Here is a 27,779-nt window from a genome sequence, read left to right on the forward strand (position 1 = left end):
TTTAGCATCTCCATGTCTGTCAGTGATGTCTCAGTAGTCAGTACACTTTTATTTTTGTAGCACATAATCAAGAGTACATCCGTCTTTAATTTCAATCTCCCCTACTAAATTAATGTAAGGAACCCAACATACAAGCTATAAAACAAACTTTCCAAAGAGCGTCCTCGGACGAGTCTTTCAGAATTAGAAGTGGAGAAAAACAGCTTCCACAGACGAGTATTATGTGAAATTATTATTTTATCTTACATTCAGCTCATTGTCCTTCCTATTGAAGTCAAATCAAAACTAAGAAAAAGTATCTATGTAAATACTGAGCACACATAATACTTCTACCTGCACTTACATTGCAAAAAGGACATGGATGACCTTAATTCAAGGTGTACTTACATCAATGGGTTGCTTGTAGTTTTGTATTTTCCATAATTGAGGACCACTATCCAAGAGTGTGCAGATACTCTACAATGGCCCCTTCCCCCCCGAACAAAACATATCCCTTTGTATTTGTCACTGAAGCTACTTCACAGACTTATCTGGCAGCTGGAAACCAGACTAACATGTTACCAGGGCAGAAACTGCATCTCCATGTCGTTTTGCCGGTGAAAGGCGCATGATGTCTACGCAGTTTCACGCTCCACCCTTTCGTCTATTTACGTACATAGACCTTCTCATCATATTACCTCAGTATACCCTCAGTATTGTGTATACTGCATTCATTCAGAACTCTAGTAAACATCTGTAAACTGTTGATCGTTGTTGAGGGCATGAAACTCAGCACTGTCCATGAAAAAGTCTTGTTAGCAGGGAGTGAGGTTCCATACCTTCGATTTCTTCTCATTTTCTTTTTTTGTATATCAAAGTGATTATCAACAGGTTTGGATTGTTATCAAATTACTGGTTTTTATTTGAAAGCATAGGTTGATGTTTTTGGAAGAAAATGGAATAAAACGTCATCTGATGCTGAGCTCTTAGTTTTTTGGTGACTCCTCCACGAACACTTTAAAGGGGCTCTGTGCATCTTCTGTTGTGCCAGAAGCTGGTCCTGGACCACATTTCTTATTTTCAGCTACTGTTGCTATGTTAGCGGAGTAGAGAGAGGTACTCAAACAGTCCTTTGGACTGTCGCAGACAGACCGAACCGAGTCCTTCACAAAGAAATCCATAGTCCAGCAGCATTAAACATGTTAAATTTTCCACAGGCTTGTTTAGGCAACCAAACGACGCGTGGAAGGTCGTGATTTTTCACGTCACTTTACAATCTGCTCATATATGGACAATTAAAAAGTGAATAATACATGTAAATTGCTACAAATTGTTACATAGAGCCATTTTAAGCGCCAATTCATTCGATTAGCTCAAAGAGGGTGAAACTTGCATCTTCAAATATTCACACAGAGAAGCTTCAGTTCAGTTGAAATTCATTTATTGATAATTAAACATTTCAAAGAAGATAGGACAAAATGTAATTTAAAACAAAATGATATTTGTGTTCATTGTCATTCATACAAGTTGAATGTGGCATCAAAAAATCGCTGTTTTAGGGGAGAGGGGGAGTCGAGCGTTGAACCAGCAACCGATCCTGAGCCAGTGTTATTCAACTCTGAAATGAAGGGCCTAGAGATGTGCTCTTAAGCAAGGCACTTAACCCCGAAGTGGCCCCAGGGGCGCGTTTACAAAAACTAACAACCCATCCCAGTTAAATGTCCCACGTCCATCTCTGGCTGTGATTGCCTGGTACTCTTGAATGACGGGCTGTTAGGTACGGGATGTACTAACAACAACATGACTGCTTCGGAAAGGGTTCAGATTTAGACTAAAAGATGTGTCCTCCAAATCTTGTGTGTGAGAGCGGTCAGTATGTTGGGAGCAGGAATGTATGAGCAGAGTATGCTTGGGGTAAATGTAGGGATATGACCAGGAAAAGCAGGAAAAAAAGGTTATCTCCTGTTAAAAAAAATGACAAGGGATCCATCTCCAAAAATCCTTACAAAGAAAAATCCCTGAAGACAGGTAAGGAATAGGAAGTATGGACAAAGGTGTATCTGTATGTGTGTATGTTTGAGAGTGTGTACGCGTGTTTTCGGGGAGGGGCAGGAGTGTGTGGTCTGAGTGTTTACCTTAGCGGGGGGACACCCCATCGTCCACAGCATTTTCAGGCCTAACGCTGCTGTTTTCCCCATCCCACGCTACAGCTGCGTGTGGCGTACGTCCAGGGCAAGGGCTCAGTTTGGCTCCCTCCCACTCTAGCTGCAATAATCAGCAAGAGGAAGAAGGTGGCTGGAGCAGCAGCAACAACAAGGCATGCAACTAACAGTTCACATGGAGAAGGTGGAATAATGTGGATATTTTTGAGAGGCTATGTGTCACTTAACCAAAGCACTACGAACTGAGGTGGCGAATAAGAAAAATGAGTGACAATCACGAACGGAACAGCTACTGCAAGTGATATAAAATACAGGTGGAATCAGGTGTGCATTAGTATAATTTGCACGTGCGAGTCTGCTTTACTTGAGTAATGCAATGAACCGTGTTGAAATACAGTGTGGGGTTGTCTAGGTGTGGAATGAATGCAGAGTGATCCTGTGTCAAAATGAGGCGTGTGTTTCTGCTGAGATCAGAAGAGGGTAAAGGAAAAAGGTCATCGGCCCTTCTCACTGCTGCTCGGGAAAAATCTGCGGCCTTTGCTAAATCCAAAACAACCTTCATGTTCACCTGCAGCACTGAGACCGTCACCTTGTATCCACTCGGTCAATAACCCTACGATAATACAGCAACACACCAAACGGCACTGCATTTAGGAAAAAATAAACCTGCATCTGCTCTGCACTCAGAAACGGCGAAAAACTGCTTTCTCTTTCACTTCAAATGTGTTTTTATAGCGTGTTTAGTTCATACACCCCAGCACTCACTACATGCTACAAGCATGACGGTAATCCTTTCCAGCCACTGCCACACAAACGGGTCACCTGTTCTTTTTTTTATTTTTCCTTTTTAAACATACTGGTACACAACTGTCCTACTTCATCTTGTCTACTCGCTATCTCAAACCGTTTAGGAAGAAATACAATCACTTCATCTTAGTATTAACAGTCAATGTTTTCCCCGTTCAACCAAATATTGGTCGTCATTTCCTTTTCAGTTTAAAATAAGGTTTTTAGTATTTACAAGAGTACCAAGTTGTACATTTTCAGGTATGAAAACTAGCTCAATTTTCTGGTTTCAGAGGCAATGACAGCAGCTGATGGGACCGGAATTAAAGCCAACGATAGAAAATGTCAAAAACCAATTGGAAATCTACGTAGAATTTGTCAGATTGTTTTCACGTCATTGGCTTAACAATGCTGCCATTCCTCTTGCTTATAAATGCAAATATGTACAAAACCAACAAAAACTCAACTCTTCTCCTTCAGTCAGAAAATATACCAAAAACCTGGGTTCAACTGAGAATTACCCAAAATTAAAGAAAGATGTGAATGCATTCACTTTTCTTTTTCACACAGGATGCAACTGAACACAAAACTGAACTAGAAAGAGATGAATTACTTCTATTCCAATGTTTTAGAGGCAAATGCCAACCTTTAAACAAAAACTCTAGGATATTTTCAACTCCTGAGAGCGGCCGGGACTTGTTTGTTCCATCTTCGTTTGTTTGTGTACACCTTGAGATATACAGAGAGCCTGGGCCAAGCAAGAAAACACAAGAAAGGTTCATTATGGCAAACTGTTCCAAGACAACAGCCGAGTCATATATTTAAATTTAAATTGCTGAAACATTTGGACGACTGCAGTGTATTTCTACCCTGTTGTTATCGAAGTCATGTCAAAAATTCACACTCAGCTATCCCTCCTGGCAAGCACGCATAACCACAGAATGCTAATTTACATCATAAATTAAGCAAACTGTCAGAATTGAACAGGGAGGCCTGTGTGGACTACAAATGAACCCTGTACTAATTCTTCACATCTCAAAACCAACAAATAGGCATTGCTACAGAGTTAATGGGACTGCAACATAATCTAAGTGACATGCTTATCCTGCAATTTAATCAGGTTTTTTCCAGATCAAAGATTCCCATGACCCAAACTTGAGAGGGACAAAAATTATACATCACTTAAGAGTGATCATGTATAATCGCTTTAGAAGCACTCAACCTGTCAGCTCAGTGAATCCAGCCTGAAACATATTCATAAGACCGTCTGGTCAATTACATCCTCAATCTTTAGAAAAAGGTTCTTCAGGAAAGGCATTATGAACCTGACCGATGTGCTGCTCAATCCCAATTTAACATCAGTTCTGCTTTCTTTTCTATTCAACGTGTATTATAATTCTGCAGTTACACGTCTGGACAAAAAAACTACTAGAGGGTCAGTGCAGCTGAATTCAAACAAAGGCCTGTTAGATACTCCACACAAGATGTTCTCAGGACAACGCAAGTGTGTGGGTTTGGATGTATATTTTTAAACTGTTATCATGGGCAAAAATGTGCCTAAACAGACCTGAATCTCCAACACTGCAAGATTAAAAGAAGTAGAAATAGGGCCAATTTGCCAGATGGATAAATTTTCTCTTTTTGTCGCAATACCAGTTCATCGTTAATGAATGAATATAACCGTTTATTGTATTTCTCTTTAATATAATTTAGCACTGTTTCTCATTTTGTGCTCAACCACAAATGCGTGATAATGCAATTTTACATGAAATCCCTATTGTATGCACATGTTATGTAGAGTATTTAAAGTCCTTGATTTAATTCAAACAAAAAGCTATACCAGTGAGTCTGACTTTGTGCCAAGAAATGTTTCAGCTTCTTTAACATTCAACGAGGAGCCAGCTGTGCCTCTACAACATCTAACAGAATCTGTGAATGTGAATGAGAATACTCCAACATTAGCTGTCCAACTTATCTCCTTCCCTACTTGTCCAAACACCTTGTTAACTGATTATCCACTCAACCGCCATCGACTAACAGGCAAGCTAGTTAGAGACGCGGATACGATGGAGAAAAGGGGAGATGCTTCAGATTTAAAGCACACTCGAGTTGCAACCTCGCTCCCTCTCTGATGTTCCTCTTTAAACTGTCCCTTATGTAAATACACATGCACACACACACACGCACACACACACGTCTGCAGTGTGGAAGGAGTGTTTAGGGTTGGGACTATCGATAAGGGGGTTCTGGCGTGTGGTAAGGGTAATCATTGCGCTGGGGCATGGGTTGCCCGTGTGCGGGTGTCTGCTCATACGGTGTGGATGAGGAGTAGCTTCCCGCTGCTGTGTAAGCTCCCGATGAATCATATGCTCCCGGTGCGCCGTAGCCTCCGGATGTGTCATAGCTTCCTGACGAGGCGTCGTAGTTCCCAGATGAAGCGCTGTAGCTCCCAGTTGAGGAGTCGTAACTTCCCGAAGTGTCATATGTTCCCGGCGGTGGGTAGGCTCCCGATGCGGCATAGGATGGAGGTGCTGAGTATGTCCCCGGCGGCGCAGGTGCTGTGGTGGAGGCCTGTGCCTGTGTTGTGGCCGGTGGAGGTGGAGGAGGTGGCGGAGGGGGAGGGGGGTTGGTGTAGGCATACTGGAGGTACTGGTACTGTTGCTGGTACTGTTGATACTGTTGATATTGATGCATTTGCTGGTAGTACTCTGTGTAAGACCTGAGGAGAAACACATGTTTCCATTGTTTAATGTTATTGTAAAGCAGTTTGTAATAATTGATCAATCAGTGCTATGTTAAATTATTATTGTTATTATATGTGCAAATGGAAGCAGACTTGCACCCTATTCACACAGGACTGTTATTATCTCTAGTTATTTGCAAAAATTGTGGAGATCGTCTGTGATTTTAATCACATAATGGTCATTTCACCACATATTACCTGTCATATTCCTCCTAACAAAGCTGTATGTGAGAATATTAGTCCCATGCAAACTGGCATCTTATACTCCTTTCACACTGCCCAAAAAACCTACTTACACCTGGTAACAACTGGCTTTTGTGTGCAATGTGAATGTATTTCATTGGGATATACTCTCGCGTCAATTTATGGTGCAGCAGTCCTGGGTATTTATCGCCTCCAGCTCAGATGAACACGCTAATTTAATCTCCTTTTCAAGCCCAATGCTATAGCGTGTATTGAAGCTAAGGCTGCTGGCCTGTTAATATCTTTCCATCCATCTGTCAGGCAGGGCTTGAATATCATTCAGTCAGCCCAGAGTTTAAAAAGAGAGACTGAAGTTGAGGATGTGAAAAAAGTAACCACTGCTTGTGGCTTCTGTGTGGTTTCCAGATGGGCAACTCTCTTATCAGAGATCACAAAGAAGCCACATGACACCCCTCCTTAACAACTTCCGTTGTCTAATTCAGAAATTTTGATTAAGACTTTCTAAAACAAGCTTGACGTCTTCTAGATGTAGTCTGACGAGACATATGATCTGCTGCTTGCTACGGTTTCCTTTTTTTCCGCCATGCTTATGATGAATGAGACACACGAGGGGGAAAAAAAGAAAAGAAGGCAAACTTGTCCGCTGGCAATGTGAAAGGAGTTAATTGACAATTATTAACGGGTTCACGTGCGTTTTAGTACAGAAGCCCTAAAGGGCCATGCATTCATACATTTTATTTCCTCCGTTTTCCCGTGAAAACAAGTTAATTTCACTTTTTTTCTCGAGATCTGGAGTTATTATCTCGAAATAACAACTGCCATTTTCCCGAGATAATGGGACAATTTTCTCGAGATAACGATATAATTAATTCGAGATCTTGAGAAAACAAAACGATAGTGTATATTAAATCATTGGAGGAAACATTATTCAGTGTAGCAATGTCAGAGGAGCAGGAGCATATCGATCACTGTGTCATATCTTTTCAATCAAGGCCTGACACAGGCTGAAATAGCATTATGCCTTGCTATTACAGATATTATGCACATTAGTGTGCGTAATCTAAAAAGACGGTTAGCAAGGCTTCGGCTATATCGGCGGCGCAATCTAAGTGAGCCTGATGTTGTTGTTAAATACAAAGCTGACCAGCTACGAGGTCCCGGGCATCTCCATAATCTCAGGCCTATCATATTTTTAATTTCTAAATCACACAAGCTCCCCTAGTAACACAAGTCCTGTGCGAATAGGGCTTTAATATGTTTATTTTTCATCTGCCTCCATTCTATAACATGTGATATGTGTACCTAGCAACGGGATCTGACCCTTCAGGAGCGTTGGTAGCGGCTGGGGGCTCCTCAGGTCCTCCAGGTGGTGTCGGCAGCAGGGCACGGCGTTTGGGTCGTATCTGAGCGAAGGAACCTGGAACGGGGTCAGGGAGGAGGGGTGCTCGATTCCCTCTGATTGGGCTGCGGTCCCGCTCGTTCTCTGAAGCTGCTGCCTTTCTCCCTGCTTGCTGCTCTGCCAGAACCTTTAAGTGAAAATATGTCAGTGAATATACATAAAAAGTTAAGACGCAAAAACGTTTATGGAGAAATGATGCATAAACTAATAAATGTTTAAAAAGACCTTCTGCCCCTCCTGGAAGAACTTGGCTCTTGCTGCCTCGAAAAGCGTTGTTGGATCTGGTGCGGTCTGTGGCTCTACTTCTTCAACGGGGGCGGCTACTGCGGAATTGTGATTGGCCATATCTTGGTACACCTGGTCAGCGACAGAGCCATACACCTGGCTGGCAAGAGCGCCGTATATCACCCCATCTGCACCTTTAGCGCTTGTGATGCCTTTTAGAGCAGCGTACGTGGGGTCAAAGGATGTGGTGTTGTAGAATGAGTTATGGACACTTTGTTGAACCTACAAAGAAAGATGACAGACGTAAGCATTTAAAACATTCTGAATACGCCCAAACGTAGTTCATCTACACAACAATAAAGGTGATCAATATGGAGGTGTATTTTTTTTTTTTTTTTTTACAAAGGATCACGATAAGGACAAAAACTAACAACTGCCTAACACAGTTTATAAAATCATGAACCCACAGCTGTCTCAGATTTTCCAAGACGGTGGATGCTCTGATAGAGGATTAACTCACTTGTATGGGTAGTCCTGCTGCAGCTGCTGCTGCTGCTGCTAACACTGCTGCTTGACTCTGGTGATGCTCTAGTGATGGAGGTGGTCTTGGAAGAAGACCACCTGTAAGGAAAAGAAAGCAGAAAACACGATGAGAGTTGTCTTCTACATTCAATTACATGCAAAACACTTAAATAAATGGAGCCTTCATCTCCACCTGCTGTTACACCTGCTGCATTTCCAGCTGTTACAATCTGGTTGATCAAAGGTTGGGCTTTGGACAGCTCGACAGCCAACTGGCGGCCCTTGTACATGGTCCCGTTGAGTGCATCAATAGCTGCCATGGCCTCCTCCTTTCTCTCCATATGCACAAATGCATAGCCAACATTTGAGCATAGTCTGGCTGTAAATCGCACAGGAAGCAGAGAAGTTAGTTAGCATGATTTCAAAGTAAAATTAATACATTCCCTATGTATACTGTCACTTTTTGTTTGCCATTATACATTTCAAAAGAAGCCAAACTGTCTAAATACAGGGCTCACAGGAAACTTTACAATACTGATCTCACATTATATTTGTTATCTTGCACGTAAAGCAGAACTTCTTATCTAAAATCGGACTGATATTTCTGTCGCATCATGGTGACTGCTCAGTTAATGGCTTTCTAACCCACCTTTGACTTTATCACAGTCTAAAACTCTTCCGAAGGTTGAGAACAGCCCGTGCAAGTCATCTGCCGAACACGTCGCGCTGAGGTTTCCCACAAACACTTTAGTGGAGTTAGGTGGGCGTGCGCGGGACTCCTCGACCACCAGGGGCCTGCCTCTGTACTCTTTGCCATCAAGATGCCGTATGGCCCTGTCGGAGTAAGAATTATCTTTGTTATCATCATCATCATCATCAACATCATCAGGTGTACAGCAGATGACACTAAAACACAAAAAGGGCTGCCCTGTTAAAGTGAAGATGAGGTACAGGGCACAGAATTAGCCCCGGCCTCTAGTCAAATGCTGGTAAAATATGTAGCGCATGACCAATACCTGATGTTTTTTGGGTTAATGAGGATACCGATATCTGCAAATATATGGAAATTTCTTGCAGTGATCTCACAAATTTGGTTGTCAAACACTTGTACGCAGGATATTTTATAATAACCTTTATTGTCCAAACTTACAGCATCACTGAGAATTTTAATAATTTATCTCCTTTTTCTGCATCATAATCCCTAAATAATAAAATCTAATATATAATATAATAATATAATTAAGTTTTCGGCCAACCGATACATCAGTCAGGCCCTAAAAGTATGTGAGTGGCTGGTAGATTTACTTCACTAAAAGACAATTATAAAAACTGTAATCAATTTAGCAGCTGGTAAAATAAAAAAATAAAAAACTTGCTCATAAATTATGACAGAAACAGGAATGCTGAAATTACTTCTACCATTGCACCATTTGTATTTCCACCTGCCTGTGCTCTACACACATTTTTCATATTTTTTTGGTAGTCATTCTGAGCCTCACTGGTACAAATGTTTTTTTCTGGATGTTTAAACTCCTATCTCATGTTTAAAAACACAATGACAGGAGAATAAACAACACATACTTATTGTAAATGTGTTCAAAGACGATTGGTTTCTGTTCATGTCAAACCAGTCCAACCACTTTAGGAAACTTACTAAACAAATACCTATTGAGCAAAAGTAGCCAACCCCACCTGTTTAAGCGTGTGCTTCAAAAGATGTGTGTGTATAACATTTCAAACTTAATCTCTATGATATGCAAGGATAGTTATAGAGTAGCAATTCATTCATAATGTACAACAGTGGTAATGAACAGTTGATTACCTGTCTGCTGCCCCCTCTCCCTTCAGGGTAACGAAGGCATACTGTCTGAGCAAAGAGCAGGTGTTGATCTCTCCATACGGAGCAAAGAGCTTAGTTAGCTCGTCGTGAGTTGCATCTAAAGGAAGGTTCCCCACAAACAACTTCACGTTCTCACCGCTCATCTCTGTATCAACCAGGCATCTGCAAGAGAGTCAACAGGAGGCTTTGGTTAAGTTGGACAGCGCTAACGGGCTAACGCTAACTGTTAGCTAGTTAGTGAATCTCAACACATCATTCACGTTTTGGCAAGATTCAGCTAAATTGATATCACCAAATGGAGTTATTGTTAAGAAATCAAGGCACTTCACCGCTATCTGGTGATTAGGAAATGAACACTAGCTAGTTTGGTATTATTAGCAAAGCAAAGCTAATAAAACCGTTAACTTTCGCGGCGAAAAATTGTGTCCAATTAAATTAAAGGCAGCCACTTTACTTGCCGAACGACGAATACACGGCGACATGAATATGGCTGCATGGTTAAATGCAAGCTCAGTTTCACGTCCAACAGTGAGCTAAAACTAATACCACTGGCCATTTTGTAAAACGCAAACATTACCGATGAGGCTAACGCTAGCTATGCTAGCAAGCTAAAGCTAACGTACTGGTTTTCATCATAGTGGCTGAAAGCGTTCGCTTAAACAGCCGCTCCGCCACTTGTATGGGCTATTATAATGTACATTAGCTGCCGTCAACCCTTTAGCATTTGTAATTGGTTGGAAAATGGAGGAAAAGCATTAATTACACCAGCACAGTAGCTAAGACAGGCTTCTTACCCAACGCGGTCGTGTGGAGCTGTATTTCAAACCTCACATCCGGCTCCGGTTTCATGAGGCGCTCCTGGCGGCCATGGGGGCGCAGTTTCACCCGTCACTGTGTTGTTTCATCACGGTTGTGTTGTGGCTCACACAAGATGGTTCCTGACACCACAGGCTCATCAAATGGTTCTCGTTTCACAGGCTATACAAACTGTATGACTCATCAAATAGCAAATAATGTGTTTTATTGTATGTTTTTTTGGGTTGGACATGACGTTATTGACTTAAAATGTGTCGCAAATGACATGACATGCTGGGCCTAATCTATTGAGTGGCTATTGAAATTAAAATAAAAAAATAAGTCGCAATTATAAGATAAAATAAAATATAAAGATAAACAAATAATGAAAACATTGCCTTGAAAATAAAATAAAATATCGCAATAATATATAGGCCTATGTGTTAAAAAGTCATAATTGTGAGATAAAAAAACATATAAACTTTAAATTATGGGACAAAAAAACGATACATATATATATTATTAGTTAAATAGGGAAAAATAGGGAGTTAAAAAGCGAAATTATTAGATACAAAAAACAGAATAATGACATAAAGAGTTTAAATTGTGAGATAAAAGTCGAAATCAGGAGACAGAAAGGCAACATTATTAGATAAAAGTCAAAATTAGGAAATTGAAATGCAGAATAATTCGATAAAATGTCGTAATTGTGTGATAAAAATTCAGAAAAGGTTAATTATGAGATATATATAACAAAAAAAACCTTTTTTATCTCATCATTATGACTTTATCTATAATTTTGACTTTAATAATCATAGGAATATTTTTTATTTTAATGAAGGCTAGCCTAAGTTTCATAAATTTTTTCTTCAACTGGCGAAAATGGGCCTCCATATCATTCACCAAAGAAGCTTAACTTCTTGACTGTTGTCAACATTACCAACATTAGCCACCACTTTTATTTTGAAACTTTTATAGCAAACACTGTGGCATAGCATATACTGTAAATACAACGAGGCTACTATTACCTATACTACTAATATTATACATACTAGCCTGTCGTGGGTATAATAAAGTATTACTACACTGTCGGACACGTGAGCCTCGCTCTCATGACTGTGACGTATCTGTTTCCAGGTGGGAGGGGGGAGGATCCAAAGAGGAGAGCCCTCTGTGGATCTGGGAGCGCAGGTTATGACAGGCCAAAGTGGCGGAGAAGTTGCCTTTACATCGTGGAAAAGTTGATGGAGGATTGAGGAACATGTCACCGTGAAGTGGAGATAAAAGAGGAAGCAGGATCGGGGCGAAGAGGTGAACAACAAGCCGGGTAATGTTGGAAGAATCGCGCAGTGTACACTTAAACTAGATAAGACCAGGTGTGTGATTGTAGCTACAGCAGGAAGACACTAGTCTGAAGAGGAAATGTAAGTTGTAAGTTGTACAGGAATGTGTGCTGCAGATCCAGATAGCCATGAAGACAGACTTATTCAACAGGCTAACACCAACAATATAATAATAAGTTGTCTTTATTTTTAATAGTTAACACACAGCCTTCTGTCACACTCTTTGTCCTATTTATATGTCTGTATTTCAAAAGTCTGCATCCCACAGCGTCCTATTTCATTTAAGCTCTGTCTGAGCTGCTGCACTTTACCAAGTCTGGACTTGCTGTCCCAAGCCAGGCACATTTATTACGCAGGTGTGTGTCTGTGTGTAGCAGCCATCCCACCCATCTTGCTGTAATGAATGTTAGCCACAGGGACAGATAATAACCGCTGTGTGGGAGTGCACGATCAGCTGCAGGATAATTAATCACCGTGTGGGTGTTCACTTCTTGTGTGTAGATGGCGCAGCAAGAGGAACCGCTGTATGACTTCCCCGAGCCCACCCAGTCCTCACAGCGCAAGTTCGTGGGGCATCACAGGGGACGGGGGTCTCTGAGGAGCATCAGCGTACTGGACCGTCTCCTGCTCACAGTTCCTGTCTGGCTCCAGCTGTCGATCAATCCTGCCACAGCACTGCACATACTGCAGAGGGAGCCGCCTGGGGTCAGAGCCACATACACTTAAATACAAGAAAGCACAGCATTTGTCCTAAAGGGGAATTCCAGTATACTTAGGGTCCCTCTTTTTGTTTTCTTCCCTTCCTTCACTGTGTTATAAAGGTGCTTGTGCATGTAAAACATCTTGAAAGTTAGAAAGGTCAGTTGCACCAACAGAAGCTCCTCTCTCCCACAGAAAAAAACTGCACCTGAAGTGCCTCGCCTTTAATTCCGCGACTTTGTGACATCACACTATGTCACCATGTCATACATTTGCATAATTGATGCCTTGTGGCTAGTTTGGCACATGCAAATTGATTTAGCACAGCTGCTCTGTTGTTGTTAGCGGTGCTGGGTCAGACGTGTGTGAGCTGACCAATCAGAGCAGACCAGAAATCCGGAATCCCCCTTTAACACACATATGCACAGACCTCTCTTGCCTCCTCTGTCCATGTCCTGCACACCCACACATGCGCTCAGTGATCAGTTGTGTTGTCCTGCAGAACTTCCTGGTGCGCAAGTCTCGCACATCCCAGAGAAACGTGCTGTGCGTCCGTTTGGCGGACGACAGCGTGCCGTCGTTCGTTCAGCAGTTTGGGATCAGGGAGGAGCAGTCCAGTAAGAGTAAGAAGTGTTGAGTCATATCTGTCTACACACAAAATCCTGTCATATTGCACTAGAACATTTTTCAGAGACCCTGTTCAAAGTATTTTGTCAAATATCCCAATAGTTTAGACCTCAGACGCAGTCCAACCACACTGTTAGTACTTACCACCCTCTCCCTCTCCTCCCTGTGCCCACAGCTCTGTCTCTGGAGACTTCAGCCATCAGCTTTCCAGATCTCCCAAGACTTATTTCCTTCTACTGTGTCAGCAGGTAAAATCTTGACTTCTCGGTCTTATTTTCCTCTTTTCTCTCGTTCATGATCTCTTTTTCTATCATCTTCACTTCCTCTAAAGTATATTCTCCTCCTTCTTCTCCTTTTCTACATTGATCACTATCAATATTTCCACAGGAACTAATGTTGGTGTTAATATCTTATATTGTCTTTGTGTGTCAGAGATGTATTACCCTTCCCTCTGGAGCTTCCTGAGGCCATCGCAAAGGCATCATCCCACAAAGAGCTGGAGTCCATCTCACACATGGGAATAGGTTGGTGAAGACATCGCCTTGTCTCCTGACAGCAGGTTTTGTAACCTCCACCTCAAAGACACGTGTCTTAAAGGATTTATTGACACAAGGCGCACACATATTCAACACACAGTAATTACCTCCCAGCTACTGAGTAACAAACAAACACTGGAAAAATTAGTGTGTAGGAATTTAATTCCTTTTGTCTGCTAAAGGGAGAAGCAGTAGACAAGTCAAAATGTATTTATTGAACAGTATGTATGCCATGGAATATACTCTTGTTTTATAAAAAATACTTTTTAATATATATAATAATATATACAATATAAAATATGAAACAAAAAACAACAATACTAAAAAATGTTACTTGTTACATTAACTTTTTCTTGAGCAAGTTTGACATACTGTACCATGTAAAATGTTAAATGTGGAGGTTGTTCATATTCATTTGCACATCTTGTATGAAATGTAATTTTTTGTCATCTTTGATTCCCTTTGTACTAAATCTGCGACAACTAGTCGATTCATCGATAAGTCGATGGAGAGAAAATTAGTTCCCGATTATTTTGATAGTTGATTTAATTGTTTCAGTCACTTTTCAAGCAAAAATGTGAAACAAAATATCAGGTTTGGCTGTTTTTCTTTGTCGTCTTATGATGGTAGAAAGGAAATATTTGGGTTTTCGACTGTTTATTAGACAAAAGAGGCAATTTGTAGACTCCACTTTGGGTTCTAGGTAATTGTGAGGAGCACTTTTCGAATTTTTTCTAGATTATTTCAGTCATGAAAATACTCGGCAGATTACTTGATGATTCAAATAACTGATAGTCGCAGCTCTACTGTGTACAATTTATCAAAACTTCTATTGTCTTATAGAATTCTGGAGCTCCCACCTAAACGTCCGTGGGCCACGGGAGGCGCCTAAGCCTCAGAAGGACGAGGAGAAGAAGGCAGCTCCGCCTGCTGCTGCAGCCCAACAGACGAGCTCTGCAGCTCAGCCTGATTCAGCTCCCCCGCCCGACGCAGACAGCCTGCTCCAGACAGCACCCGAGTCAGACACCGCCACCCAAAAATCAGGTCCCAACGCCACCCTGTTCCATGAGTTCTGCCCGATCACGACGCGCAGCCCCAGAGAGCTGGACTGTGGCTCGGGCATGGGCGCTCTCTGCTTCATCAACCCTCTTTTCCTGCAGTCCCAGACCGCCTTGTCCAGGAGGCGCATGTTCAAACGCAGCCTCAAAGTTCGGATTTCCACAGAGTCGTCGACCCTGCTGTCGCCCCCGCTTGCTCCTCCTCCTCCACCACCTCTGATCCCCAAAACCAAAGGAAAATGTAAACAACAAGACATTCAGGTTGATCCCACAGTTCAGGACTCTCAGCCCCAGTCTCCGATGCAGGACGCCCCCAGTGAGATGCAGGAGCAGGTGGAGCCAGGCCAAATGGACCAGGCTACAGCTCCGCTACCAACACTTCCAGAGGACTCAGACTACATGCAGCCCTCTCCGATGATCAATCTCTCCACCCCTCCCTTTCCCTCTCCTTACCTCTCCCCATCTGCATCTCCCATGGCGCCTCCCCTTTTCCCCAAAGTATCTCGGTCCCTCTCTCCACACAACTCCCCCGGCGACTCACCCTCTCTTTCACCTTATCAGTCCCCATCTCCTTCTCCTAAGGCCCCCTTCTCTCTGTCTCCCTTCACCTCTCCATCCTTCTCCCCGCTGGCAGAGCAGGCCTACCACACACCTGCTGCCCCTTCAAGAGCAGATCAGCAGAGACCAGAGGAGGAGGGAGCAGGTGTGGATGAAAATAATGATGATGATGAGACTGATGAGACTGATGAGGAACTGCGCAAAAATCAGGAAGAGGAGGAAGAGGGTTTGGTTTTAGGGATGAATGCAGCTCATCTAAGTGACACAGACAGCTGCAGCTCCTTCTGCAGTCTGGAGGAGGCAGCAGAGACTCCACCTCACTCACCTATCAAACAGGACAGTGGTACGAGCCTCTAGCGAGCAAACGTTTTAGACTGGAACAGAATGACATTTTGTGATATCACGATGCACTGCGTACAGACGGTGACTGCATCCCATAATAAAATGTTTTTAGAACAGAGCCGAGTTTAAATTAAATAACTTGAACAAAACCAAAGATTTGAATGATGATGCTGGTTGTTGTGGACGTTTCAACTGCAAATGTAACCTTTTATATTCTAACGCCACCAGTTTCTTAAAGGTGTGATATGTAAGAATTGGCCACCTTTTTTAAATTCATATCACCAGAGTAACCGCTAACTGCTGCTAACTGTAGCCACCATTAGCGTGTTAGCTCACTTAGCTGTGCAGCTAGTGATCCCGACTTGGGGCTTGGTGCACTGGGAAAGTGTTGATGTTTACATATGCAGCTAATGCAGGAGCTTTGGACAAGGATGAGGCTAACCTGTAGCATGCTAAGTAGATATCTCTGCAAAGCAATACATGGATGTCATAATGACAAAACTTATTTAAAGTACATTTTTGAATGTTTATAACCACGATTCTTACATATTGCCCCTTAAAGCCTTAAAAAAAATGTTTTTTGTCTGCTTTCGTACCTTTCAGGTTGCCATTTGTTTCTTTTGATATCAGTATTTCCTGTAAATTCACTAAATTAAAAATTGCAGAGACTTGAAACTTTCTTGAGTTGGTAAGTTCATCTCTGTTAACCTTTAGCAGCAACATAAATGGTTTCATTAGTTGTTCTGGTTCCTTGTGGGAGTGAACTAGGGCTGCACAATATGTTTGGAGAGGTATTGTGATATGATTCAGTGACTGGTGAATTAGTGTTTTTTAATGGTGTTTATTTAAAAATGGTCTCTGTATGTTAACTAAGTCTGAAAAAGAGCATTTGAAACTCGAAACGTCACTTGTGGATGTGCCGATAAATAGCACTTAAAGCAACAAAATGTAACTTCCTGGAAAGAGATATTTGATTGTTGAGTCTCATCCCCAGATTGTCAAACACTGGCGCTTTGAGAGGGCGTCTGACCCGAGCATCAGTATTTGATGACATGGGGATGAGACTCAACAATCAACTATCGCTCTCCAGGAAGTTACATTTTGTTGCTTTAAGGGAGCAACAACAAGTTTTTTTTTAATGATCATTTTTGCTTTTTAACTGAAAAATGTATTAAAATAATGCTGATGTGACGTTCGTTGGAGTCTTTACCAAACAAACATGTTTTGTCAGATCTGGAGATCACGTTCTTTAGTCCAGGGCATCTCTGCGGTACTACAGTACTTCTTTATAATGCTGTTTTTTCTGACCTTTTACTTTTATTGCAAAAACTGCAGCTTCTATGATTCGGTTATGGCCATTTTGCAGTTTTTTCGATAATATTTCGATTAATTATGCAGCCCTAGAGAAAATGTTACATTTTAACAGTCCACAATGATTGGACACTGTACGGGCTTTTAAGTTCAGTTAGCTTTGATGGGAAATGAACACAGATGCTTTCTTACTGCTATTTAGAGTAAAAGCTGAGATTTCAGTTTGACTTAATTGAACAGCTCCTCCATGCAGATATATTGACGTACAGAACCTCAGGTGAAAACTAAGCATGCATCATGTTGATAAAGGTCTGACTTAAATCTTCTTATGTTATTAAACTATACTGAAAGTCAATCTGAGATTGTAAGTGAAATTTTCTTTTCTTTGGAAAAAAAAGATATACCACTGAGATCTTATCAAACAAATTTTATTTGTGCTGATTTAACACATTTCTTGTACATCGTCTTTTGTAGGCCCTCCAGACACAGAACACTTTCAGTCCAATAATCCAAACTTCTTTACACCAAACCTGGCAAATAAAATCATTATCATGCCTTACAGTTCACATTCAGCTGTCATGGCAGCTTGTTAACAGTCCTAACCTGTCAAATCATCATTAACACCAAGGCTGGATAAACATTCAACTTACTGGAAAAAGAAGGAGCAATTTTCAGTTTAAAAGTTGACTGTAAAAAGCACAGACAGAATATGTCATAATGACCATTTTGTGAAGATTTGTTTTTGACTTTGTCATGCTTAAAAAGTGAGGTCTACCTACAGTAACTTTTAGTCATTTTTAACCATTTTCATTGACAGATGTTGATTTAATGGACAGTTCTCAGTACTTCTCATTAGAAAAATGTTTGTGTATTAATCATCAGCTCATTTATTTGTATTTGATCCAGTAATCAAAGGTAGACCTGATATTGGACCGTGGCTGGTGTCTTTGGCAGATCTGTTCTTGTCTTATGGCTTTATTAGAAGTATGAAACTTTAATTTACTCTGTTCAGAAGTGCTTTCTCAAAGGATTTGGATCATTTTGCAAGTTAATGTATTTTTGAAGCCTCTGGAGCAGATCATCCGTCAATCAACACCAGCAGGGGGCGTCTCTTCTGTTCATCGCCAACAGGTCGGCCTCCAGCTTCTCTGCGTTGTCTTGGAAGCGCTCAGTGAAGGAGCAGATCAAACCTGCTGCACTGCCTTCGTATTCCACCAGCTCGACGCTGTCTCCTGGAAATCAGACAAAAAATAAATAAGTACAAGAGTCTACGATTGCCTCTCCACTAACATGAGTAGGCGCAACAGCAGGTACAGATGTAGGTACGTACCACTGACTCTGGTGTTGGCCTGGACAAACATCTTACGAGCTTCCTTCCTCAGCAGTACCGTCTCGCGTAGACGCATGAAGTTATGAGCACCGCTGTCGCTGACGGTGGAGTAGCCGTCATAGAGAGCCCTGCCTCCTTCAACATCTGCTGTCGACTTGAGGACCTGAATGAAATGGTGGAATCAGGTTAACAGTGTGCTGTCTGTAGAGCTGGAATCAACAGGTGATCAAAATAATATTAATGTCACAGGACAGCGATCAATACGGCCATTTTTACAATTCCTCTTTTTAGATACTGTGCTAATGTATTCATTTATAGACAAAGCCTAACAAGCTAGGAGTGCACATTCCTTTATGTCTTTCTAAATATAACATCAGACAATACAACATCCATCGTTATTTGTTAATATAAAACTATATATGCAATATACTCTCTCTGTCTAGTTTAGTATGGACGTACCTGCAGTTTACACAGGAACCTGTGGATGGCGTCCTTGCCCACAGTGTGGATCTTGCTTCTGTCCAGTGTGATTCGAGCGTCAGGCTTGCCGTCCTGTCCCGTCACCTCCTCCAGGCCCACCAGGCCCTCCCCGGCCTCCAGCAGAACACGCAGGATCACGAAACGAGCCTGCATGTGAGCCTGAGACACACACACGCACATCCATACATTCACGTGTGACATACACTGTATACATCTCCTGACGCTCATATAAACACAGACAGACTTAATATAAGCTATATTATAAAATAACACAGACACATGAAGTCGAGCCAGTCAGGCTGTTAGAGACACATGCTTAATGGTCTGTATGTTGACTTGTCTCGTAAACACTCCTCGCCCAACACTATGCGTCTCTCAAGCTCCGTATAAATGAAAGTTATGATTCATTATTCATATGGAAAACCACGTTGAATTGTAAAGTAAAGCGTGAGAGGGACAGCATGTTGTGGGAAAAAGAAAATCAGTCGGATAGAGTACCTGTCTCCAGCTCTTGCTCTCAGGTGTGTAGAACTCCAGGCCCAACAGTCCGGCTCTGACCATGCTGAGCCAGTTGATGTACACAACATCCTCCGCATCCTCGCCATCGTGGCCAAAAATACTGGAACACACACGCAAACAAAGGCAATGGTTAACATGTTCATCAGCAGCCATATTCATTCATACTCCCTTCTAATAAGGGCGGCTCCTAGTGAAGAAATTCTAGGGAAATTCTCAGAATAATGATGTTTGCCAAGAATTTTAAAAATTGAAACTGAAGAAAAAAAAGAAACTGAAGACAAGATCCTGGTAAACAAAAAGGTCTGTTAGGCGTAGGGAGGACAAATTTTAAGAGATGCTCCAAACACTGAATGATAATGAGTTATTGAAACTCTACAGTTTAGATCGTGTGGGGATAATTTCACTCTTAGTGTCCCTTCTTCTTATAAAACACTCCTCACTGGTGCGCTCACTTCAAGTAGGCCTCCTAAAATTACCTGTAAGCAGACAACTACCAGCTTGTCAACAGGTTACTATGCAAGTAGGCCTGTGTTTTTAACCATTTATTGCTATTTATTTCTTTTATAAGCTTTTTTAGAATATGTCTTACAAGATATTCATTGCATAAAACATTATTAATTATTACACCATATCTTAATTGAAAAATTGCATTTTTCTAGTTTATATTCATAAGTTTTTTGGCAAAAACAGCACCAGCACAGGCAGCTGTCTGTTTACAGAAATAGCTTCACGATGCCTAGAATAAGAACAATGCCCAGCTCTTTGTCCTCATTCTGTAACTGAGTGATGAAGAGGAGCAGCCAATATCAGTGCTCATTTTGCAGTGTTTTGTCTTTTCTGAGCCTCTCAGAAGTCAATTACCACCCCAACTTCAAACTGTGGAGCAAAATCAGCTACCACCAAAAAAATCATTTTCATAGGACGTTTAAGTAATACGAATATAGGTAACATACATCTATGTTAAATTCACAGAGATACACAGTGAGTGTAGGTTACAAGCAACACATGACGTACCTGAGCACCTGCTTTTTGAGACACAGATAGAGTCCGACACACTCGGCGCGGCATTCTTCATAAGAGGAGGCGATCGTGGAGAATTTACTGTCCCACGTCTCGCTGCCCCGATACCAACTGGACACCTAAAAGACACACACACACTCACCTTTAGTCTCTTTTACAAAACTGAACACAGAGTTAAAAACAGGTGTACAAACTAACAAACTCACTGGTTCTCCGGTCTCTGGATTGGTCACCTTACTCTCGTCAAAGTTGAACTTGCCCTTGTCGTCCTGTTGGAGGAGATGGAGCAAAATTAATCCAAATCAGGTTAATTTCCTTACTGATGATTCTTCTTAAATATCAGTAAACATTTTAACAGGGAGAAATCGATAAAATCTAAATTCTTGAATATTAACTAATTCAATCTGTTAACCGCAAATACTTTCAAGCTAAATGTTACAGAGGTTGCTCACGAAGGGCGCTACCGATACAAAACTCACAGTTCCTATCACTGTTTTGAGTCACAGATCAAATAATCTGAATCAGTAATAAAAAGAATACAAGTATAACTTTGATTTCCATTTATTTATTCTGTAAAACACTTGAAGATAAAAACTTTTGCCCATTGTCACCAGACAAGACCAAGGCTTCAGCGTTTGATGTCACGCATTATTCTTCAATAACATTACTGATAAACTCTCCGCTTTCAGTCGTTAGCTTCTTCTGCATCTACCAGAGTTTTAGTGAAAATATGGCATGACTAACAGTACTCCCTTTGAGCGTCAGGAAGGATTTAGAGTCAATTTTAAAAAACAAATTTTAATGAGAAATGAGCCACAATGTTTCCAGTGGGCACTTTAAGATGCTAAGCTATCAAGAAAGTTATGTCAGTAATGATCTTGGATAATAAAAATGATTAAAAAAGGTAATTGTTTTCATGTGACTATAAATGATGTAGTTTAACTCTCTGCTGAAACGAGAGTATGTGTGACTGACCTGGACAAACAGCTTCCCACTTCCATGTCCCAGCAGCTCATGGAGTCCAACCTGCACCTCAAATGATGGCCCCTTCCACTTGATAAACAAATCCTACCACACGAACACAAACACGCAGGAGAATGTGTAATCATGAGAGTGTGTGAGAGAGACAAGCGCTGGTTTGAAAGAGACTCGTGAAGCTGCATGCGTTACCTTGTCCTCCTCCTCCAGGAAGGTGAGCTTTTCTTTCTGTGTGGCGTAGGCTACAGCCAGCACGTTGCCTAGTGACACGTTTTTAAAGCCCTCCGACTGTCTGATGTCATCATCTACACACAAAAACAAAAACATTTTAAACTCAAGTGAACTGCGTTATTTGATACAGAGTGTAGTTTAAACGACGTCCATATTTCAGTGTACGTACAGTTGGGGATGTTGATGCCGGCTGGTATTCCACTCCCAGCGAAGGTGAGAACATCCAGCGAGGTGAAGTCAGGTTTAAGGAAAGTGTCCTTTTCAAACTCCCGGGGCCAAGGCAGCTCGGGGAGCAGGACTTCTGCTGAGCTTACCAGTTTGGCAAAACGCTCACTCATTGCCTTGTTCACAACCGCGACGAAACCTAGAGGAGACAATTTATAGACAAAATGTTATTGCTAATTCTGAGGAAAAGACAGGAGTATTTCAATTAGCTCTTAACACTTTTTGGCTCCCTCTAAAATCAATGCAATTACTGCGAGAATTAAACCTCTGATGCAAAATTACCCACTGGAGTTAACAGCTGCTGCTGCTGCATCTGCTTAAGCAACTGTTTTAAGTAGCTCAATCACACTGTTAATTTTTTCCCTTACTAGTCTTCAGGTCTGCACCACAGCAATAAAACCTGTGGAGGAACACGGCATCACAGCATGCGGGCTAATAAACGTGTCAATATCGCTGTTTTTGATCACCGAGGTAGTTACCTTCAAACTCTCCTCTGGAGCCAAATGGGTCCCTGTAGCTCTCTATGAAACCTATATAACTGAGAGTAAAAAGCAGAGAGACAGGTTTAAGAGATCATTACAAGAGAGTAGTAATCAAGAATGTTTGGAATTATGCAGGTGTGAGTTTATTTGATATTACTCTGGTCCAGTGAACCCACCTCTCAACAATTGGTCCTTTGTCTTTGATCCAGTAGCGCGAGCCTTCTTTATGAGCGTCAACTGAGCCAAAAGTGAAGCTGCGCCTGTACTCCTCGAGCATCTTTCTCTGGTTCTCATTGGCAGCATACGCCTGTGTTAAGTATTTGGAAACAGAGCAAGAATTTAAAAAAAGGAACTGAAACAGGACGATTGTTTTGAGATTATTGACCTAACGACATGGCCTCTACGTCACCTTCCTCTTTTTGTTATTTTTTGCCAAAGGACGAATGAGTATACACATCAGACTTCACATGTTTTCTGTATGTTTTTCTGTATAGGTTTTCCCCTATTCCCCCCTCACAGGCTATTGTAATATTCTATGGTTATCTATTTTGTTTCACCTGTGACAGTGTTTCCCACACATATATTTTACTTGGACAGCCCGCCTAGGTATATTAACGGCCACCAAAGTATATTTGGCGACCCATTTTAGCATTTTATACTTTTATTTTTTAGCCTCTTCCCCTGCTGTCTGCTGTCGATCACTGCAGACAGAGGGAGAGACGCTCTGTTAGTACATCCCTCCTCTAAACACACTGGTTGTGATGCGACCTCTCCTATTTCACGTAGGCCTACTAATAGGCTTTTTAATATTTCCCTCCTTGTTTGTTAAATTTGTATATTTTTCATTTCATTTCATTTTGATCCTCTGCTTTCTTTTACTTTGACTCTTACTACTATTTTCAGTAGTGAGTATCATATTGCTCCATCAACTTCATATTTTGGTGATTTTGTTCCCAACAGCTAAAAGAATACAAACACTGACAATATCCCACTCTGCATCCTTCGCACTCACCTCTGCTTGTTTGAGAGAACAGCTGACTTTCTCCATGAGAGAAGCGTAGTCTCCCCTTTTCACAGTGAAGTCTTTGTCTTCGAAACTGAAGCTGCCGCAGCATGACTCGCATTCCCCTTCCACTGCGCAGTCTGTGAAACAGTATTGTACATTTCATTGCTGTGTAGCATCACTAACAACATTAGTTACATAAACAAATCTCTGTACATCCGTTAGTTTCATATGTTGATAAATCTTAATGTTTTTGAGTTCAGAGAGTGTACATGACATGTGATACATATTAGATTCTGCATGCCGAATCTGTCACAAATGCAATATGGTATACATCATATTATGGTTCTTGTGTAAAACTGTAGTTCTGACCTTTCTGCACAGCTGAAGCCAAGCGCACCTCGTAGCAGGCTTTGCCTCCGTTGTCCCTCTTGAACAGACGGGTGTTGTAAGCAGACAGTTTCTAGAGAAAACAACACGAAGAACACAGCCAAGAATCAGAACGAACAGCGATGAAACATCAAAACTTGTGGGAAGAGGTGGGAGAAGATGAAGAAAAATCAAGTGCAACAAGGAAAGAGAATGAGGTGTCAGAATGGAGTCAAGGAAGATTATTACAAGAGACTGGGTAAACAAATGGAAGTAATAATATCCATTTTAGGTCTGAATTCAGCTGACCTTTGAGTCAAGGAACTTCTGAGCCAGCTCAGCATCCTCCAGGCAGCAGTTTCCTGAGAAGTAGGTGGTAATTCCCTGAAGACAAGAAAGGCAGAAAAACTTCATGAGCCATGCATTTTCTCACAGGGGTCACAGTACTGGATCACCTGCAGGGACCTCTGGAAGTTTGGGGTTCAGTGGCCTCCTATTGACACGAACCTGAGGAGTATCTGACTTGCTCTCTACTTGAACATTTATTTACAAAAGTAACATCTCAATAATGAGAAAAAGGGAAGAGGAGAGAAAGAGCAACTCCAGTGGGATTTTGGATTAGAAACAGACACATCTGCCAGAAAAAAGAAAACTTTCCAGTCCAACCCCCAAAACAAGCGCCTGTGATGCAGAGATGTCAAATCAATCAAAACAAGGGGTATTTCGTTAAATTACAAGTTATTACTTGACAAAAACTGTTTGGTCAAACAGCCGAAACGTATTACAAGATCCCACCTTGTCACCCAGGCCCAGCTGTTTCTGTTTGTCTTCCAGGGAGTAGAGAGGACATGAGCAGCTGTCCCACAGAGCCTCCATCTCGGCGGGCTGCTCCTGGAATGCCTGGCTGGCCTTCACCAGAGCTTCCAGCTTGTCCTGGGTGGAGATACATGCCGCAGCAGCAGTAATGGAGCATTACAGATCATATATAATACACTATCCTGCCAGTTTTTTTAGTTACACTAGTACCTTACAATATTCACATTTGTGTTTATGTGTTAAGTGTCACACCTGACACAAGAAGCCTTCTTACCTTGGGTAGATTTGGGATGAACTTGGTGTCTCCGAATGACTTGTAGTTTCCCATGTTGGCATACAGACCAGCTGCATACACCAAGAAGGCCTAAATATCACAAATAAAGAAAAAATATAGTTAAAAATCATTTTCATCCGGTGTTTGACATAACCAACATCTCTACATGTTTGCGGTTGTAAGGTGTGTCAAGACAGCACCAAAAAAAGCCAAAGACACAAACACTGCACACCTGGTACTCCTCAGCGCTGAGTCCAGCTGCTGTAGCGACCTTTTCCAGCTGTGCAGGCGTCTGCTTCCTGAAAATCCTCTGCAGCAACACGAAGATGTCTGCCGACTCCGGAGAAGTCTGCAGCAGCACTGCCAGACCACCATACCTAAAACAGCATGTGGTTATTTGGTCAGCAGGGTTTCAGTTCAACAAGCTAAACCTTTTTATTCTTTAAAACAGGGAGGAAGTGTCTTTTCACAGCAGTAAGTTCCTTCAACACTTCTTGAACTGAATGTGCTACATCCTGAGATCAGGGACATACCAAGCGGCGCGTGACAGGTAGTGGGCGTACATCTTCTCCTGAGGTGAAAGCAAACGGAAGGCCTCGCCGCAGTCAAGTGCAGAGACACCAATGTCATTCGGGAGGTAGTACTGGGAGTCCACCATCTTTAGGCTGAGGTTTAACACTGGCGATGAGGAACTGATCACAAGTAGGAGAGGGGAGGAGAAAGTGGGGACATAAAATAATTAGAAAAAGGGAAATAGATGAAGTACTGAAGAGGATGTAAGGCAGAATAAATGCGACGAGAGAGAAAGGTGGAAGGCGGAAATGAGAGAGGAGACACAAATGAAAGAACAGAGGTTGCAGGGAAATTCGTAGAGCGTGGGATAAAGAGATAAAGTCAGAACCAACAGCATTTTACCGTGAGCTCTAGGAGGTATTTGCACACCTGTCTAAGCTTTCCGCAGGTTAAGCAGCTTGTGAGCTGCACAAACACACAAATACTCATTTATAGCAGGTATACCAAAGTACTGGTATTCTAATAATAAAATAATTATTGAAACTAAACATAACTTTAATCTATTTTTACCCTTTCTTTTCTTATTTTACTTTGCTAAAACTGTCTTAAAGTAAGTCTTATTGTGTGAGTGTCTGGTCTAAGTTGTTGTTTTTATGTTGCACATATACTGGACTGGCATAATGACAATAAATACAATTTAATTGAAAACGGAAGCCGAGTCTCACACATGTAATTGATACTCACAAATGTTGTTTATCATTTTATAAATTATCTTTTCATCTTTTTATTGTTCTTAATCCATGTTTTTATTTCTTCTGACATGATGTTGTCTTCTTACCATACTTAAGCTCTTTATCTGCATTGCTTTTAATGTGACTGTGCCTGTTACATTACTTTTATTCCTTACACCTGTAATTACTAATATTACTATTTTGTGTTTTGCCTTCTTGCTATAATTTCTCCTAAGATGAGGTGTCCTTGTTTGGCTTGACTGTTGAGACTGTGTTTCCTTGTCCGACAGAACTTTATTAACTCTGTTTAAAAAGGTGCTACATAAATAAAGTTATTTGTTATTATTATTATTATTATTATTATTATTATTATTATTATTATTATTATTAATCCTGGGACACAGACAAAGGTAAAAACCTACTAAATGCTTTAAATGCTTTTTATTAATTTATATTACAGGTATACAACATAATAAAACGTTGTTCAGACTAACAGCAGGTGCTCGTCCCTGAACCTTGAACAAACATAACTGACCATGGCACAGATTCAAGAGGAAACACTTAACACAAGACAGTTTTCTGTTTCACTTTCAATAAAAACCAATACATGGAACAATTGTAAGCGTCTGTAAGTTGATAGCAACATTTCCATTTAAGACGAGCAGCCTACTAACAGCAGGACAACCACAAAACTGCGTGTGAGAAACTAAATACTGGAAAAACGTTTAGTCTTCAGGCTGCTACAAACAGCTAACTAACGTTAGCTCCTAGCGTGCATGCTAAGACGGCTGCTGAGTGCGCGGAGCATTCAAACAAGCTGCCACAACTTCTGTAAGCAAAACATTAAGCCACACATACTACGAATGCCAACCTCTATGCACGATAGGCCACTATTTAGTACATTTCGAGAGGCGTTAAAGCCGATACAAACTCAACAGCTTGTTACCTTATTTTCTGCAATAGCTCCGGCGAACGTCAAATTGCAGTCTCACGCTGGTGTAACACTTCCTGTGTTCATTCAACGTTAAACCCGCCCCCCGACCAATCAGAGTTTAGAATCCGTGCTCGCTGGAATCGCTAACCAATCACAAAGTAGCTGCGCCTCAATTTTCCGATGCACTTCACGTCCCAATTTCCTGACTTACAGGAGAGAAAACCACGACCTCTGAACGTCTAAAACGAGCACAAAAGACCGAAACAACACACACGCAAAAGATTAATGGTAGGATCTCGTTTAGGGATAAATAATTACCCATATTTTCTGACATGCACATCACATGACGAGGTGGCCGAGTGGTTAAGGCGATGGACTGCTAATCCATTGTGCTCTGCACGCGTGGGTTCGAATCCCATCCTCGTCGGACATCTTTTCCACAAGCGAAGACATTTCCACATTATTTGGCTCTGGTACACTCTCTTCATTGGTAATTATGCTCCGGAGGAAGCCCACACTACTGGAACATGTGACAAGGTGACACACCACGCTGAGGTCGGCCAGCTTTTTACCCACTCAACTGTCTCCTCCTCCTCCTCCTGAACCCCTCCCCCTCGCCCACACCCCCTCCCTCCATTTGTTTTACTTGTTGAAAGTGAGTATTTGGCTTCAGAAAGTCACCAAAGTCTTTAATTTGTTTTCATACATATGGATCCATAAAACCACAACCACACATTCTTTCCAC

The 27,779-nt window shown here is 41.5% G+C and overlaps 3 protein-coding genes across 7 annotated transcripts; 1 reads left to right on the top strand and 2 right to left on the bottom strand.

Moving 5' to 3' along the window:
* Positions 1-1,403: 1,403 nt before the first annotated feature.
* Positions 1,404-10,824, bottom strand: rbm14a (RNA binding motif protein 14a). Of its 4 annotated transcripts, XM_084373682.1 has the most exons (9): positions 10,655-10,823; positions 9,843-10,022; positions 8,670-8,854; positions 8,214-8,399; positions 8,019-8,119; positions 7,499-7,780; positions 7,177-7,400; positions 5,242-5,646; positions 1,404-2,244 (listed from the first exon to the last, which is right to left on the bottom strand). In XM_084373682.1, exons 2-9 carry the CDS (start codon positions 10,001-10,003, stop codon positions 2,241-2,243), a joined length of 1,548 nt encoding a protein of 515 aa, XP_084229808.1. In that variant the 5' UTR covers positions 10,004-10,022; positions 10,655-10,823; the 3' UTR covers positions 1,404-2,240. The 4 variants fall into 4 exon arrangements, with proteins under 4 accessions (XP_084229808.1, XP_084229806.1, XP_084229807.1 ...); XM_084373680.1 differs by having other exon boundaries at positions 1,404-5,646; positions 8,226-8,399; positions 10,655-10,824; XM_084373681.1 differs by having other exon boundaries at positions 1,404-5,646; positions 7,195-7,400.
* LOC311269043 (uncharacterized protein) lies at positions 9,980-17,722 on the top strand (the record flags this gene model as incomplete). The annotated part of the gene is made up of 8 exons (XM_084373022.1): positions 9,980-10,049; positions 11,793-11,966; positions 12,500-12,703; positions 13,200-13,320; positions 13,500-13,572; positions 13,757-13,848; positions 14,704-15,621; positions 17,604-17,722. The coding sequence occupies exons 3-8, from the start codon at positions 12,500-12,502 to the stop codon at positions 17,720-17,722; spliced, it is 1,527 nt and encodes a 508-aa protein (XP_084229148.1). The 5' UTR covers positions 9,980-10,049; positions 11,793-11,966.
* dpp3 (dipeptidyl-peptidase 3) lies at positions 17,542-27,376 on the bottom strand. 2 transcript variants are annotated; one of them, XM_084374239.1, is made up of 19 exons: positions 27,353-27,376; positions 25,390-25,548; positions 25,089-25,233; positions 24,857-24,946; positions 24,562-24,699; positions 24,076-24,150; positions 23,770-23,860; positions 23,407-23,537; positions 22,571-22,701; positions 22,392-22,450; positions 21,857-22,051; positions 21,649-21,761; positions 21,454-21,546; positions 20,685-20,747; positions 20,473-20,597; positions 19,438-19,558; positions 18,919-19,098; positions 18,460-18,622; positions 17,542-18,361 (listed from the first exon to the last, which is right to left on the bottom strand). In XM_084374239.1, exons 2-19 carry the CDS (start codon positions 25,512-25,514, stop codon positions 18,219-18,221), a joined length of 2,181 nt encoding a protein of 726 aa, XP_084230365.1. In that variant the 5' UTR covers positions 25,515-25,548; positions 27,353-27,376; the 3' UTR covers positions 17,542-18,218. The 2 variants fall into 2 exon arrangements, with proteins under 2 accessions (XP_084230365.1, XP_084230366.1); XM_084374240.1 differs by lacking the exon at positions 27,353-27,376 and adding an exon at positions 27,047-27,269.
* Positions 27,377-27,779: the final 403 nt, after the last annotated feature.

This window comes from Pagrus pagrus (genome assembly GCF_965226575.1).
Source record: "Pagrus pagrus genome assembly, chromosome: 14".
Taxonomy (NCBI): Eukaryota; Metazoa; Chordata; class Actinopteri; order Spariformes; family Sparidae; genus Pagrus; species Pagrus pagrus.

Coding starts and splice junctions, on each gene's coding strand:
- rbm14a (XM_084373679.1), bottom strand. CDS start 10,003: ATGAGCGGTGAGAACGTGAAGTTGTTTGTGGGGAACCTTCCTTTAGAT. Junction 8,855..9,842: donor GGAGAGGGGGCAGCAGACAG/GTAATCAACTGT, acceptor TTACTCCGACAG/GGCCATACGGCATCTTGATG. Junction 5,647..7,176: donor GGGTCAGATCCCGTTGCTAG/GTACACATATCA, acceptor GTTTCTCCTCAG/GTCTTACACAGAGTACTACC.
- dpp3 (XM_084374239.1), bottom strand. CDS start 25,514: ATGGTGGACTCCCAGTACTACCTCCCGAATGACATTGGTGTCTCTGCA. Junction 22,702..23,406: donor GTTCTCTCAAACAAGCAGAG/GTGAGTGCGAAG, acceptor TACTTAACACAG/GCGTATGCTGCCAATGAGAA. Junction 21,547..21,648: donor TCCTGGAGGAGGAGGACAAG/GTAACGCATGCA, acceptor TTCGTGTGGTAG/GATTTGTTTATCAAGTGGAA.